This window comes from Plutella xylostella, chromosome 16, assembly GCF_932276165.1.
Source record: "Plutella xylostella chromosome 16, ilPluXylo3.1, whole genome shotgun sequence".
Taxonomy (NCBI): Eukaryota; Metazoa; Arthropoda; class Insecta; order Lepidoptera; family Plutellidae; genus Plutella; species Plutella xylostella.
The window spans coordinates 4604729-4621178 of record NC_063996.1 but is presented as its reverse complement, the minus strand read 5'-3'; the positions used below and the strand labels follow the sequence as shown (position 1 = coordinate 4621178).

The 16450-nt window shown below is 38.9% G+C and overlaps 2 protein-coding genes across 3 annotated transcripts in view; one reads left to right on the top strand and one right to left on the bottom strand.

Moving 5' to 3' along the window:
* LOC105390242 (flotillin-2) overlaps positions 1-16450 on the bottom strand; it is a 195508-nt gene that overhangs the window by 58028 nt on the left and 121030 nt on the right. The gene's annotated exons all lie outside the window — the stretch shown is intronic.
* Positions 371-15549, top strand: LOC105390721 (glucose dehydrogenase [FAD, quinone]). Its single transcript, XM_038118868.2, has 5 exons — positions 371-516; positions 11603-11820; positions 12323-12464; positions 12931-13181; positions 13752-15549. The coding sequence occupies exons 2-5, from the start codon at positions 11619-11621 to the stop codon at positions 15107-15109; spliced, it is 1953 nt and encodes a 650-aa protein (XP_037974796.2). The 5' UTR covers positions 371-516; positions 11603-11618; the 3' UTR covers positions 15110-15549.

The window sequence follows — 16450 nt, the reverse complement described above, 5'->3', positions numbered from 1 at the left end:
CATATTATAATTTATTAATAGTTAAAATAAATACATATTGATACAAGCATAAAAATTATCTATCGAGTATAAATTAACGAATCATTAGCTAATTTGACCTTACGCACCTTTACGCAATGCATTCCTGCAACATTTTCGACAATGAGCAAGATGTCACATGGACACGCCCCGTCCCATCAGTCGATCTTCAACTGTCACATTTTACTTTTTAATTTGCGCCTCCGCGTACTGGCATGAAAGACAGGTTCCCGCCCAAAAGAATGTTAAAGAAGGCTGAATGACATTGAGTCGGGCTCCTTGTGTTGCAACCTCCCTGGGCCGGGGAGGTGGCAGCGGCGCCGCGACGCCGTAGTCTCGGTCTAGGGTCCAACTCATGCATGCGCGTTGTATACCGGCAACTTACACGCAGTTAGATAATAGACAGTGCTTCGTAAAAAACTGTGTCAATACTGTGCTGTGATTAGAGGAATACACAATTGTTTGGAGCTGAGAATGCTGCGAGTCACCGTTCTATAGGTACGGTTCTCACTCTATTGATTGAATTAAGGTTGTAGGTTTAGGTTAGAAATGTGGAGTGTTCACGTGGGATTCAGTAACATTAGTTATGAAATTCAAGACTAACGGCTTTGGACAAGGTCCCGCTTCATGCGAAAGCCGGTCTTTTTGGCGTTATGAAATATCATAATTATCCTTTTAGCTTAAATGCCAAGCAAATATTAGCTGGTGTCGATTTACAAATATATGATGCAAATGATATACTTTACACAAATATAAAAGTGCACTCTCTAGAAATAATAACCATGTGTACTATCATTCATGATCAGTTATCAACTTATTACATTATAGCTACATGTACTGAATAACTAACAAGTAAGGAAGAAAAAGTAATGCCCCGTGCTAAAGGTTAAACGGTGTTGCAACCACCGGCTCTTTCCTGATGTAACTTGTAACGAGGAGATGTCCTGAAGCTACGCTATTACTTACTAAACCTCACTGGATAGATTGTAGGTTTCTCAAGAGCTTTCATCATCGATGGGTTGTTATATGAAGTGGCTGTGACTGTACGCGGAGTAAGAAAGTATCTATATAATCTGAATAGTACCTAGTATACCTACTACCTAAGTACCTACCTACTACTACCTACTATGTACATAAAGTTTAACCACCTGCGGTGTGAGGCATTGTGAACTTTTGTGGTTTAAATATTTATAGCAGGTATAAATGGGTTGGTCTCTGAGATATGAATGATAAGATATAGGTATGGGCTAAAAATGCCACCGAATGATACCCGTTAACGGCTGCCGGCGCAGGGGCAGACCCAGAAGATGGCGGGATGACCTGGACGTATTTTGTAGGAACTGGAATGAGGAAGCCATGGACAGAAATAGGTGGAAGACCCAGGGACCTTGCCCAGCAGTGGGACACAGTAGTTTAACAAAATAATAATGGATAAATAAAAGACGTACAAGCGCACAGCGCAAAAACGGGTGGCTCGCTTGCGAGTCGCCTCTGACTACTCCTTTAAGGATTACAGTCTTGAGAACAAGTATACATGTTATAAACTAGCTACGGACAAACTCTCGAATGTTCAGGGTGTCTCCAAGTCCTAGGCAACCTAGGTCGTCTTTATTAAGACAACTACTAACCTACGTTAACAACAAGTTGTACACTACTAACCTACGTTAACTGTTGTTTTTTTGTACCAGAGATGCTCATAGCATATTAAATACACATTAGTCATGCCGACTCAGACTTGACCCGTGAAGCATTAGCCCATATAAACAGTATACACATCTCAATTATTATTCCGCGTGTTAGACTCTACGCAAGAAAAAAGTACGAAATGTCTGGTCAGTAGTGTGATGATGATGATGAAATACAAGCATTTGTACATCTGCCCGGTACAGCGGCGGTGTTGCGAGGTAAAAACCCATATAATACCTCTACTCAGGTACTTAGGTACTATGCAAGTAAACTTCAAATGGGTTGCTAGGCAGTTTCATAGCTTCACGAGTCGGTTAACGTTATTTACGTTACACTACGGCGAAGTTAAAAAGACACTTTTAAATTACTCTATATATAATTTACATTCGGCAAAAAGCAATTTGTTCTAGCTGACATTTGGTTGATGAGCAAAAAATTCTCTAACAATAAAACTATTACTAGCAGACTCAGGACATCAGAATCTATGTAGGTCTCAAATTGTTACTATGAAAGCTATTCAACAAGTTATTTTTTCTATAGCTGCTAACAACATTATCACTATCAATTATGTTCCCTTTCTGTAAGGATGAATTTCTACAACAGGTCCCTAAAGGTCATCCTATTAGAGAAAGTTTATGGAGTATAGGCTCTTGCGCTGGGTGCGTTGCGTACGTGATTCGAACCACGAGGAGACCTTGCAAACTCACTTTAGACGTTTTAAGTACACCTTCACTGTTGGTTTATTGACAGCTATCGCATTTCGAAACGATAGCTGTCGTTATGTGTAAGTAAAGCACATCGCACCTATTTGAAATTCGCAATGACAGTAAATAATGAATACTTTACTTAACTTAATTATTATACTTATGAGTTCACAAGCCATTTAGTAAGAAGTGCAAATAAAAATAATGGTAAACACAACGTAGTTTAGCTATTATGTAACATTTGTATAATTGGAGTACACCTAAAAATATTGTAAAAGAAGACACAATAAAATAGTTCAAAAAACACCTATCAAAGCGGTGGTAGCTCAGTCGGGTAATGGCCCGCTTCTCACGCAAGAGATGCGGGTTCGAATCCCGGCGCTGACATGTACCAATGAGTTCTTTTAACTTAAGTACAATGTATACCATCGCTCTTACGGTGAAGGAAAACATCGTGAGGAAACCTGCATATCTAGATTTAGCACATCTAGATATGTGAACCCACCAACCCGCAGTGGACCAGCGTGGTGGGAAATGGTCCAAGCTTAGGAAGGCAGTTTAGACCTTGGGGATATGCACAAAGGTTCCACTCGAGAGAGCCAGGTGCAGGTACTTACACCCCCACAGAAAATAGAATAGAAATAGAATAGAACACCCATCAAAGATATTTCGGTATTCTACCAAAATCATTTTTAAAACTGCGCATCTATGTCGTGTGATCAAATCAGTTGCAACATAAAATAATATATCACGTTTCTATTCGAATATAAATTCATAAACTTGACCTAATAATTAATAGACGTCCTTCTCTGGCCACGTCTCGTTGATAAATGACGTAGTTCAAGGTCACGGCTGTCAAAATTGCATCATTGCGTGTGCGCAGGCAAGTCAGTTATATAAGATGTATGCATGCATGTATCAGTTTATTGGCTTATAGGAAGGTAGAGATTGTGATAGGAAAGTAAATTCCGCCTCATAAGATATTTTTCAGTGAAAAGTAAAAATTTCCATGTTTACGGAGTAAGTAGATTAAATGTGATCACATTCTATGTGATTTGATATTCATACCATATTACAACAATTCATAAGAATCATCAAAAATGTCTCAATATTTCTATATAGGGATCAGCAATGAAGTTATTAATATATCAACGAAACATTCATCCAGCAAATTGGCACATAACCTAATCTATTCATAATGTATACCAAAACATTCATTTAATTTCATACTTTAGTTTAGTTGAACTCTCGACGGTAATTAGCAGAACCGCGAACATTAATAATATGCGATTGAATACGTGAGCCAGATACGGCGATGTCGTACGAGTCTCACAGTACGTCTGCATAATAAACCTAATTACCTGCACTTTTTGTACCCTCGTAGACAAAGACGAATTGATACCATCGCTCTAGATTGGCTTGAGCTAAATAAGTTATACGAATATGTAACAGATTGTTGGTCGCCCTCCGGCCTGCTGAACCAACGAACTTAGACAGGTAAAAAAAATTGTTAATTCTACGAAGATAGCCGAGGAAACCCGAAGCTAGAACTGAGCTGATTTGGTATAAACCCTCATTAATTCCTCTAACTCCACGAGGAGCATAGGGCCTCCACAGTTCTTCTCCAGACGTTCCTGCTCTGGGCTCTTTCTTTGGCGTCGTCCCGGGAGATTCCGACGGCATTGAGGTCGCTGAGAATGGATCGCCTCCAAGTTATTGCAGGTCGCCCTTTGCGCCGTCTGCCCTGCGGCGGATTCCAATCTAACGCCATTTTGGCGATATTCCCCTCTGGTCTTCTGAGGCAGTGTCCAATCCAACTCCACTTTCTTCTGAGGATCTCTTTATTTATGGGTTCCTGTCGCGTTTCCTTCCAGATGTCTTCATTGGATATTGTGTCAGGCCAGAACACTCGCAGAATTTGCCGCAGATGTTTATTGACGCAAACTTGTAACTTAGTGGAGATTGATTTGGTCACTTTCCACGTCTCGCAACCATACAGCAGCCATACACCCATACGCAACCAAATGGTATAAACCCTGCCCAGGAAGTAATATAGAGAGTATATTCCTTAATTGTATAATGTATAAATAAAAATTATTAAATTTCCACGTTGAATTCTATTTTTATATCAAAGACTGTTTTCAGGATTTATCTCAAGTTTTCCCCAAAGTTGTAATGACTACGACGAATACGCTGTAAGACCGTAAACACAAATATTTCACACATGTCACTCTGTCACAGTCTAATTACAGGCCAGCCAGCTGTGATCACATATATTAGGTGATCTTAGCATACGTTAGGTGTTTGCAGCTGAGCTCGACAGCAATGTAAATGCATACAAGCGGTCCAGATTGTGCAACTTATGCTTATGATGTGACAGTTTGGGTTTGAGACAAAACTGGGAGAAACTAATGCTGGATACATGCACATTTTATTCCGAAGAACGATAGATACTTTATAGAGTTAACTGTGTACATTATTTTTGGGCATATTTTGAATAAATTGTTATAGTCATTTTACAATTAAATCGTAATCAGCACGCGAATAAAAAACTTATGTCAAAAAACTTAAAACTTACTCGTACATGCATATTTGAATATTGTTACATAATAACTTGAACTCTATTTAGACGTCTACCTTCAAGAATTAGCTACAGGATGGATGAAAGCAAGAGCCCTTAAACTTCTCCGAATATCTGGCATAAACTAGCGAGTGAGGCAACGTGTCATGCCTCAAACTAGATACCATGACGGTTAAGTTGCTGGGTGACCCACTTAAGGGCCCTTACAGGGTGACGTGCCGCGCCAATTTTGGGTTTTCAATGCTCTTCACACAGCACACGCAGTGACACGCACACATGTAAGTTTGCACAGTGGGTCGATAAACTTTTACTCGCCAACTTTATTGACAATTATGTTCAAGTACATTTTGGGTGATTTTAGGGTAAGTAAGTATAATTCTTACTTACACTGGTAGGCACCAGGAAAGAGTAGAAATTAATAGGGGTGCCACTTTACTCTATACTCGGAACCCGATTAGCTTTCTCAAACAAATGTGGTATTTACTTGTAGAAAGGTAACTACAAGTATTAAAGTGTAGATAATAAGTTTCGGGCATTCTCCAGCCAACTGAACCCCGACGACAAAGCAAAGTAAATACATAGTGTCGCAAAAGGGCTATACTAAGCCAAAAGGGGATGACTCAAGGGGTCATTCTGAACAACTTTTGTTCTACGAGATTTGCAAATTTGCGAAAAAAAATATTCGTTTTCCATGGTAAAAAGTCACATGTCCAACAAAGTTAATTTCCAAAACTCGTAGAGCAAAAGTTCAGAATGACCCCCTGTCTTACTCCTTTTTACCGGACTGCCGAAAGAGGAGGGTAATGTTTTTTGATTGTATGTATGTATTTTTGTCTGTTTCTTTGTTCCCTCCTGTAGCCTAAACGGCTTGATAGATTTTGATGTATGAGGTATTGTTAGAAGCGTATTGATGGCGCGATGGTTATAGGCTATGTGACGTTCCATTAAAATGAACATAGCGCCCTCTAGAGGACATAACGTGATGATCGAAAAAATAATAATTCAACTTTGCCGTGTAAGGTATCAAATGAAAGGGCTTGATTTTCACATTATAAAAATATGCATATTGAAGGTATTTAAATAACAACACCAAAATTATTGAAATAAAAAATGATCATGAACTACTGACGTAAAATTTCATAAAATAAAAAAAACTAAAAAGTTACAAATAAAAAAATACAGTTATAAACAAACGAAAAACCCGACTGTACGCTAAAAACATGAAAACCAGTCCCAATGTTAATGGAAAGTATCGCAGGCGGGGACCAACTTGACCGCCACTCAAGGCCGTTTTCTAAGTAACATTCAGCTAAATGGTGAACCCTCTGCTGGTCCCCGCCTACGATACTTTCCATTAACATTGGGACTTGTTTTCATATTTTTAGCGTGCAGTCGGGTTTTTTGTTTGTTTATAATTTGTTTAGTACTATATACCGCTTTTTCAATACCTGTAAGTAAATTTTTTGGTAGCAGCATAATATTTTTACTTAATTTTAGGGTTTCGAACGTCAAAAGAAAAAAAGCAACCGTTATAGGATCTCTTTGTTGTCCGTCTGTCACCGCCCTTTTTCTCAGAAACGAGTAAAGATATCAAGCTGATATTTCGCATAGATGGGGAGTAACCCAAAAAAAATATTATGGTACTCCCTGTCCCACACAAGTAAATTGGGGCTTATATTTTTTCCAGTTATTTTGATGTGTATCCTTTTTTTTCTTTGATGTTTTGTATAAGTATGTGTTAGTTTTCTTTAAATCTGTATTTTTTTTTGTTGTTGCTGTCTATGTGTCGAATAAATGTATCTTTATCTTCAAATCACGCCATCTATCGTTTGTTTTTTTTGTGGCTACTGTCTATAGAAGAAATTCCGTCATTGACAATTTTACGTTACGAATTTATTTTTATTTATTTTATTTTTATTTTTACATTTTCGTGGAGAACCAACAGCATTTTGTTAATAAATAATTATTACTTATGAACACATAACAACTTGATGCCATTAACAGAATGAACTTAGTAAACCCAGTAAACCTAACACATCCAGAGAAAAAATAAAATCTCTTTCTCTCTCTTTGAAAAACATACTTAATAGCCCAAACTCGATGCTTTTAGCTATTAATATCTTTGAAATAAAATTGAGCCACCACCGTGTTACTGCCCTCATCAGATCCTCACGAGACCATACCTCAACCAGCACCAAGAGACTGTATTTTTGATCCCTAACCTAATGTTCGTGCGTATTGTCATCACTTAGATCCATTCGCTATATTCCTGCTCCTCATCAGACCTTTGCGAGACTGTAATGTCACGAGAATATTGCACACTATCTAATTTAATTTAATGTATTGAATATACTGGAAGAATTATGCTTCCTCAATTTCAAATCAAATTATGTTGGTGTCATAAAAGTTGAAAAAGTGCAATGACAACCAATGTGCAGTGATTTTGTATCTGTACACGATAAGATCGCGAGCTGTCAGTGCTGCCTAAACCGACGTGACCCTTCTTTGGAGGCCAGCGGCCAACTGAGTCAAACGTCACTTGTGTTTATGATTTTATAACACAGAAAGCCGCCATAGATATTTGTATGAAGATTTGAGGGAAAAAAATTGCTCAAGTTTGGGATTAATTTACACAAAATAAGTGTGTGTTTATTAAAAAACAAGGTATTTAGCGCCTAGTCCAAGCCTTTAACTTTATAATATGATAAAAATCATATGAAAATTCTTGATGATTACGACACAGTTGTTACAATACGGGAGTGTCATTTACTGGTTTTTCGTCATATTCTGAATTTAATTTACAGTTATCCATAAGCTTTTACTTAAATTCGAATGATTCAGCACCTAGCTAGACTCTTCCACTACCGGTGTGATTTTTTTCAAGGCTGTAGAGCATCATTTACTACATAATTCTATGACAATGCCAACCCTCGATTGCCTATTGCCGACCCTTAAGTACCCTCAACTATACTATGCAACTACGAGTATGTTCAAACATTTAGACAAAATGTGAAATCTTGTGTTAACTAACAATATAATAGTATAACAATAAGTAATGAAAGACCTCTTCTTGACCAGTAAATTCATGGCAAGTTTCAAACAGCAATTTAAAATACCTTAGTGACCTTCCAACTGGACTATGATTCACATAATAATTAAGTATTAATTTAATTAGGAATTCCCAAAGCCTGATACCACGGTAAGTAATCACGATAGGCCGCCACACTTAACTGCCACAGACGTCCTACATACTTGGTGTACAGTCAGCTAAATAGATACATTGGCCACCCCAACTCAAACACTTTAATTTTTGTATCCGCTGATAAGTGATACGGGACATCAACAGTACCTAACGTGTAGAGATTATTTGTATGTATTGATAAAGTATCAAGATCAAACTGATTACGCTAGGGTGGCACATAATATATACAGGATGTTGCATAAAGGGTATTCAGATTCGGGCTTAGATATAACATGCTGCACATTATGGTTTCGGCTTAGTATACCCTTTTTGCAACACCCTGTATATCTTTTGCTGACTGTACTTATAAATAAGGTGGTATTCTGCGAGGCGACGCGGAAAGCGCACTTGACCCGCTGTCAGTTCGCGTGATGACTTCTTGATTAAACCTCTGTTAAACCTGCTTTTATTCGGTGTCAAAGGTTTTTGCACAATTACGATGTAAGGCCGGACATCGTGGGTCATTTACTTGTAGGTCTTTTAGGTTAATTAGGTGCACAAAATTAACCATGAAAACTTTGTGGGGTTATCTGTTCAGCAGTTTAGTTACAATACTTGCGTCTGTGTAATGCCAATATTTTTTCAGTTGTACTACACTCACGTGCAATGACAAAGATCCACCTGCCGCCATTGACGTTCCATAAAAATTATGTTATTTGATATTTTTCATTGCTCGTGAGTACCTAATACCTATACCTAAACTCATGTCGTTGCCAAGTGCTTGACGGCTTACAAAGTGGTTAGTGGCAGTGTTTAGTAGGTCTTAAGTTGGCATACCATCCATAGCAATTCCGATTAGCAGTCGACACTACCCCTGTCTAATCCATAATGCGCAGTGGTAACTAATGCTTGCGTGAGTCGCATCATGTTCTGTTGCGTACCACAACAGCCTTAACCGTTGCCTAACAGTTACGTAACTGTCCATCCCACTGCAACTAGTTGCTAAGTATTGTTCTCTCTGTCAGGTAACTAAGGGACTAGGAATATCGTGTCGATGATAAAAACAAGAGGTTGACTAGGGTTTGTTACCGTTGTGAAAAGTTTGGCCAGTCAGATTAGGGTCAGTGGCACTGGCAGCCCAAGATGCATAGATCGTTCTCGCTCACTTATTTCGTTTCCACTTTAAATTTCATGATACATTGACTTGTAGGTATATCCTTTTAAAATAATTGTGGGATCACATTAAATTGTTATAGTTCAAACTGAACTACTTATAGGTTGTTTATTTATTTTTTATTATTATTTTATTTTATTAGAAGAGAAAACATACAGTGTATATTCTTAAACTTACAAATATAAATCTATATCTAACACACACACCAGTAAAGTTTTCAAAAATACTTATGTTTGAATACATTTCGAAACAACGCAATCCGCTAACAATTTCAGCGGTAAGTCCTATATAAGTTAAAAAAGATAAACATAAATACAATGTCCACTATCGTTAAATTTTATGAGAGTAGGTACTTATTATTTGAGCTTATTGTAATACAATTATTACCTAGAAACTACACTATGAAAAATAAATTGGTCTTAAGTAAGAAAGGAAGTAGTATTAGTAGGTACAAAGGACTTTTTATAAATATAATATGGGACATGAGAATTGCACATAATAATAGAGAAACATCGGATACCAACGCGATAAAATTTAGGCATCATAAAAAGCACTAATCATTCCGGTTGCTTGAGCATCTAAGTATGTGCCGTAGATAATTACTTATATATACCAAAGATTAATTTATTAGTCCTCAAGATAGACAAGCGTTAAACTATCGTTAAACATAGAGTCTATGCATAGCGAGTAGGTAGGAGTAGAGACATAGATTAATGATCATCGCTGTCATATTAGTCTGTGACGCGGGACAGTAAGAGGTCAGTTCTTGTGTTCTTGCTGTCTTGTTTCATTAATCTTCGTTTACAAAGTTTCCCACGTTTTAGGTATTAACTAAAAGTTTACAATTAAAGTAGGTCAGTTAACCAATGGCTCTATCTAGGTATACGATAATAGTATTTAACGTTATGTTGGCACTGCTTATCTGCTTGGCTAATGCTTGCCTATTTATATAATTCCATCCTTTCGACGCATAATTACTGTTTCAATGTATTTTATAGCTGTAAGAATGGTCTTACTTAATTTTTAATTTCTCTCCTTCTACTACCTAAACCCCATTTCACATGTTTAATTTATTTTTGTTAGAGTTGTCTGGAAGAAATTACATAATTAGTCAGCAATAAGATTGTTACTTGTAGAATGATAAATATCTAGTTATCATGTGTATCTATTTTATGCAATATATTATTTTTATGTATGTATTTAAGTATTTATTAATAAAATAAGTAGGTTTTAATTTCTTTTATCTTTAGTGTTTATATTTTTGTACAACTTCCTCATTTATATTCAAAATTGTCTCTCTTAGCTCTTAGGGTTGCCTGGAAGAGATCGCTTTTAGCGATAAGGCCGCCCTTATTGTATTATAGATTTTAAGTATTAAATGTTATTTAAGTGTTTTATGTACAATAAAGTTATACTACTACTACTACTACTTGTAATTTTGAGCAATAAAGATTAAAGACTAAACTTGTATTGTATGGTTCTATTTATGTAACCTTATTCATGATTTCTATAAATATATAAATGTATGTGACGAAGTGGTGATGAATACATGGAAATTATTATGAAATGAACTTTGTAGATACTTGATGACCTTCATCGGCCATGTAATCCAACTTCTCTGACTTTCTCGTACAATACTAGTTGCTTGTAAATAAAAGGCAGTATGTTAGCAGTATAGGTTGTACCTACATATATATGGTTGAGAAAGATTAATGAAAGATTAGGTACTGTAATTAATTAGCTATGGTATGTTTATGGATAACACATTTTGAAAAAGGAAGATTGTTCTTAACATTTTATTGATTGATGTAGAGTTTATACCAAATTCCTGTATGTATAACTGTTCAATGTTCATATTATTATGTTAATAGGTCATAATAAAATTCCGGGTACAGAATTTGCTAATGGAAGTCATTTAGCTCTAATAACCAGTATAAATTAAAGGATACATTTCCACAAAATTCAGTTTAAATTAATCTTTTTTATTTAATAGGTCATCAACACCGTAATTCTTTTGATAATTTCTTAGGTAAGCTGCTTACGCTGATTGGTTAACTTGATTAAGATGACTAAACCATCGACCGACACGCTGAAGATTAGTCGTTTAATATTTAAAATATAATAATACTAGTATTTTTAAGGCAATTTCAATTCCTCTGGAAATCCAGAATAAAAACTATCCTCTTTCACATTAAAATCAAACAAAATGCATCCAGCACCAAACACTTCACTCAACAAGTCCACCAACCGCTCCACAGATCCGTCCACCCCACGATGGCGCTCGGCACGGCTGCGGGCCTGGCCGCCAAGTCTGCCTTGGCTATTGGCGGGCTCGGCAAACTGTCGTTCATACCGGCGCTGCTGGCCGCCATGGCCTACTTCAACTACGACCTGCTGGACCCCGAGAGCAGGCCCTTCAACCAGAAGTACTTGCGGCAGGAGTATGACTTTGTGATCGTTGGCGGAGGATCGGCAGGTGAGAAAGAACGCATAACTTTATATCAAGCGTTTGGTTGACACATGGCTACCACGTGCCCTGTCGTTTACCTGGAGGCTACAGTGTAAAGACGCGTTCGCGACTGAGGTCACCATTATTACGGGCCAGGTGAAAACCAGCGCTTTGGCCTCTTTGGCCACAGCACATGCTGAGCTGGTGCCGATGCTGCGCTGGACAGCAATCATGTTTGTACTGTATTGTATTATTTTCTGTATTGTTATTTTTTTTGTTGTATTCTTTTTCTTTCTTTTTCTGTTTTTGTTGTTCAATTTGTGAAATAAATGTTTTCTTCTTTTATTTCTATCTTTAAAGAAAAATCTATAATGGTTCCGGTGCTTGCTAGCTTCAGAACCCTGCAATGGTTCGACCCATCTGTTTCGTAACAACATGCCCCTGTAAATTCTTCATCCATTCAAAGGCACTTTCCTCTACACTGACATATTCTAGAAGCATTCCTCAAAGCCCACTCTATGTATTCCAGGGTCAGTGCTGGCGAACCGGCTCTCAGAGGTGGAGGGGTGGAACGTGCTGCTGCTGGAGGCCGGCGGGCACGAGACCGACATCAGCGACGTGCCGCTGCTGTCGCTCTACCTGCACAAGAGCAAGCTGGACTGGAAGTACCGGTTAGCATCAGATCACTCTTTAGGCCCGTTAGGTTAGGTTTTTATGAGTCCCCGTTTCGGCATTATATACAGACGTATGGTCGAGACACTATATCAGATCACCCTTAACTTAAGGCTCATATCTAGCTTATAGTCGCTAAGTGAGTTATATCACGTGAGTACAAATGTACAGCGAAAAGCGGGTGACTCGCTTGCCAGTCACCTCTGACTACCCCTTCGGAGATTACCTTCAGTCGTGAGACTCGTGAGCATATGTATGTATGTATGTGTAGTCGCTGAGTTGCAGAAAGGAACTGTCCCCTTAAATAATTAGATTGCTGCATACTTGATAGTATACGGCAGAAAGAGACAGACATAGATTTAATGTCGACATTAGCTTTAAGTTCTTTTCAAAACTCGGTAAATATCGTATACTTCCAAACCTCAAAATCATTTAAACCTAATCAATGGAATCCATCAATTCCAGAACCCAACCACAAGACACGGCGTGCCAGGCGATGGTGGACAAGCGCTGCTGCTGGACCAAGGGCAAGGTGCTCGGCGGGTCCTCAGTCCTCAACACCATGCTCTACATCCGAGGGAACCGGAGAGACTTCGACCAGTGGGAGTCCTTCGGCAACCCAGGGTGGGGGTACGAAGACGTCTTACCGTATTTTAAGAAGTCGGAAGACCAGAGGAACCCGTATTTGGCTAGGGATACTAGACATCATGCTACGGGTAAATATAAAGTATAGTAATTGGTTTTAAATTTTCAGCAAAGGACTAACGGAATAAAATCAATACTGTTTGATATCTCGTTCTTGCCTCGTACCTATTGCCCTGCAGTGTAGATAGATGTACATTGAGGTACTTGCGATTGGAATACCTTTTACAGAGATTCATAACCCGAAAACCATTACATACTTATTTTTAAACAAACATTTGTCTTGGCCTAGAATTTGATCTATCGTCTAATTACCTGCTGTAGATTCGTATTGATCCCTACGGTGGTTAAATAATAAAAGCGTAGCAAAGCTCTCGAGCAAAAGCTCATACAATATATTTACGCCCGACCACACATAAAAATTCGGTACAGGTTAATGTGGGAGTTCTTTATTGCATTAATTATATTCACATGCTTAGATTCTGCGCGCAATCTAGGCCAAATGTAATACGAAACTATTCCATCGCGTGACAACTTGTCATACAGTGCCTATCTTTAGCTAACCGTAGGTACTTTATCTAGATACACTATTTCCAAAGCAACACAAATTTTAAGTACCAATAATTATATTTACATCATTCCAGGTGGGTACTTGACTGTGCAAGACTCTCCGTACAACACTCCGCTCGGAGCGGCGTTCCTGCAGGCTGGAGAGGAGATGGGCTACGACATCCTCGACGTGAACGGACAGAAGCAGACGGGCTACGGCTGGTACCAGTTCACCATGCGGCGAGGCACTCGGAGCTCAACAGCCAAAGCCTTCCTACGGCCAGTCAGACTACGACAGAATCTGCACATAGCTCTGTTCTCTCATGTGACAAAGGTCTTGATAGATAAGGAATCCAAGAGAGCGTTCGGAATTGAATACTTCAGGGATGGGGAGAAGCGTGTGGTGTACGCAAAGAGAGAGGTCATCCTGTCCGCAGGAGCGGTGGCGTCGCCGCAACTCTTGATGTTGTCGGGCGTGGGTCCTCGACAGCACCTGCAAGAGGTCGGCATCGACGTCGTACAGGACTCGCCCGGAGTCGGCCAGAACTTGCAGGACCACATCGCTGTGGGTGGCCTCGTCTTCCAAATAGATTATCCCGTCAGTTTAGTGATGAACCGATTGGTGAATATAAATACGGCTTTGCGTTACGCCATTACGGAGGACGGCCCGTTGACGTCTAGTGTCGGCTTGGAAGTGGTCTCTTTCATCAATACTAAGTACGCGAACTCTTCTGACGACTGGCCCGACATCGAGTTCATGTTGACATCAGCGTCGACTCCCTCAGACGGAGGCACCCAGGTCAAGAGGGCTCACGGTTTGACAGATGAGTTCTACAACGAAGTCTTCGGATCCATCAACAACAAAGACGTGTTCGGAGTGTTCCCGATGATGTTGCGTCCGAAGAGTCGAGGATTCATAAAGCTACGGTCTAAGAACCCGTTGGACTACCCGCTGATGTACCACAACTACCTGACGCACCCGGACGACGTGGGGGTGCTGCGCGAGGGGGTGAAGGCGGCGGTGGCGGTGGGGGAGACTCAGGCCATGAAGCGCTTCGGCGCCCGGTTCCACAGCAAGCCCGTGCCCAACTGCAAGCACCTGCCGCTCTACACCGACGAGTACTGGGACTGCCTCATACGGCAGTACACCATGACTATCTACCACTTGTCTTGCACGGCCAAGATGGGGCCGTCCAGTGACCCGATGGCTGTTGTGGATCCCCGACTAAGAGTGTATGGGGTCAAAGGTCTAAGAGTCATTGATGCCAGCATCATGCCAGCCATTACTAATGGTAACATTAACGCGCCTGTGATAATGATAGCCGAAAAGGGCGCTGATCTTATAAAAGAGGAATGGCTTCCGAAGCGCGGTAAAAGATCTTTGAAGTGTTCTAGATTAGAACAATTAGGTCTTAGAATAAAAGACAGCAGGATTTGCAGAATCCAAAGATGACGTAGGCTTTGTTATCGTTAGTGAATATAAATGCAGTGACCATATTGTACAGTTAGTGATGCTAGATCAAAGACTAGCTTTAAGTTTGGTGATATGAGAGAGCTTGGGTTAGGGTATGTGTTATGGAATTTAATAGTGAAATAGTTCAGTAGAAAATCTAGTCTAGTGCTTTCAGCGGTACAAAAAAGATGAATGAAGTTCTGCTCAAATTAAAATAATAATACGTAGTGTATTCATTTCACTTATGGGGTTAACAGAAAAGCACTCAGCTGTAAGTCGTACTAATTTAATTGAAGAGAATGTTCCGTCTACCAATGTGTAGGTATTATATAAACAATAAAATAAAGAGTTCACTTCGAAAAACCTAGTCTAAACAAACAGTAATTTTCTCAATGATATTTTTATATTAAAGGTTTTTCGTCCTAAAATATTGATGTACTTACGTAAGTATTATGTATTATTGCAGATTTCATGATTTAGAACGTTGAATTTAGTGTGTAAGTGTTATTTTTTATTTTTTATGTACTTATACTAAATAAAAAAACGAATCAACATTTTTTTCTATTCCGAAAACGCTGTAATCTAACACTCACCATGTGGCGCCATCTGTGTGCGCCAGAGCAAACAGCTCATAATTAAGTTGGCTAAAAAGTTCGCCACAGCACATAATATTTCTCAACAGACACTACGCTACGTAGCCGAGCCGTAGCGTAGGTACGTAAGCAACAGTCACTTTTTTCCACTCTTACAGCACATATCGACTCAGTAGTCTGCTACATCAAATTCTTATGCGTGCAATCAAACATAGATGGCGTTAAAAATTACATTGCTAACATAAAAAATCAAAACATAGCAAAACAAGCAGAGAAAAAAATACTATAGAACCTGCTACTACATAAATTCGTGTTCTCATTCCAAATCGGCGTACCGGCAGATTTTGTCGTAGGAAATAAGCCTAAGCTTTGTGTCAGTTTACGTGAAAAATATTTCAGTAGTTTTTTTCTAAAAGAGTAACCAAAATCCACCCATCCATCCATACTTAAAATATTATTACAGTACTTAAGAATACTACAAAGAGGTTTTTTTTATCATTTATGCATCTGGAATGTGCTATGCACGCACGAAGCATGGGATAGTGGTTTAAAATCAGATATGCGTAGATTTCTTAGATGGTAACATCATAATACGAGTATATTTTGTTTTTCATGAATGTGTGACTTCGCTACCCACGCTATCGCGCCTACTTAGCATAAACACACAACATCAATTAACTTGACCGGCATTTATCCACATTAATTAAAAATTTGCGACCCGACAACCCATGTAACCAATATTTTATAT

Excerpts from the sequence above, each read along its gene's own strand:
- LOC105390721 (XM_038118868.2), top strand. The coding sequence starts at position 11,619 with ATGGCGCTCGGCACGGCTGCGGGCCTGGCCGCCAAGTCTGCCTTGGCT. Across the intron at positions 11,821-12,322 it reads CGTTGGCGGAGGATCGGCAG|GGTCAGTGCTGGCGAACCGG; the intron begins GTGAGAAAGAAC and ends TATGTATTCCAG. Across the intron at positions 13,182-13,751 it reads TACTAGACATCATGCTACGG|GTGGGTACTTGACTGTGCAA; the intron begins GTAAATATAAAG and ends ACATCATTCCAG.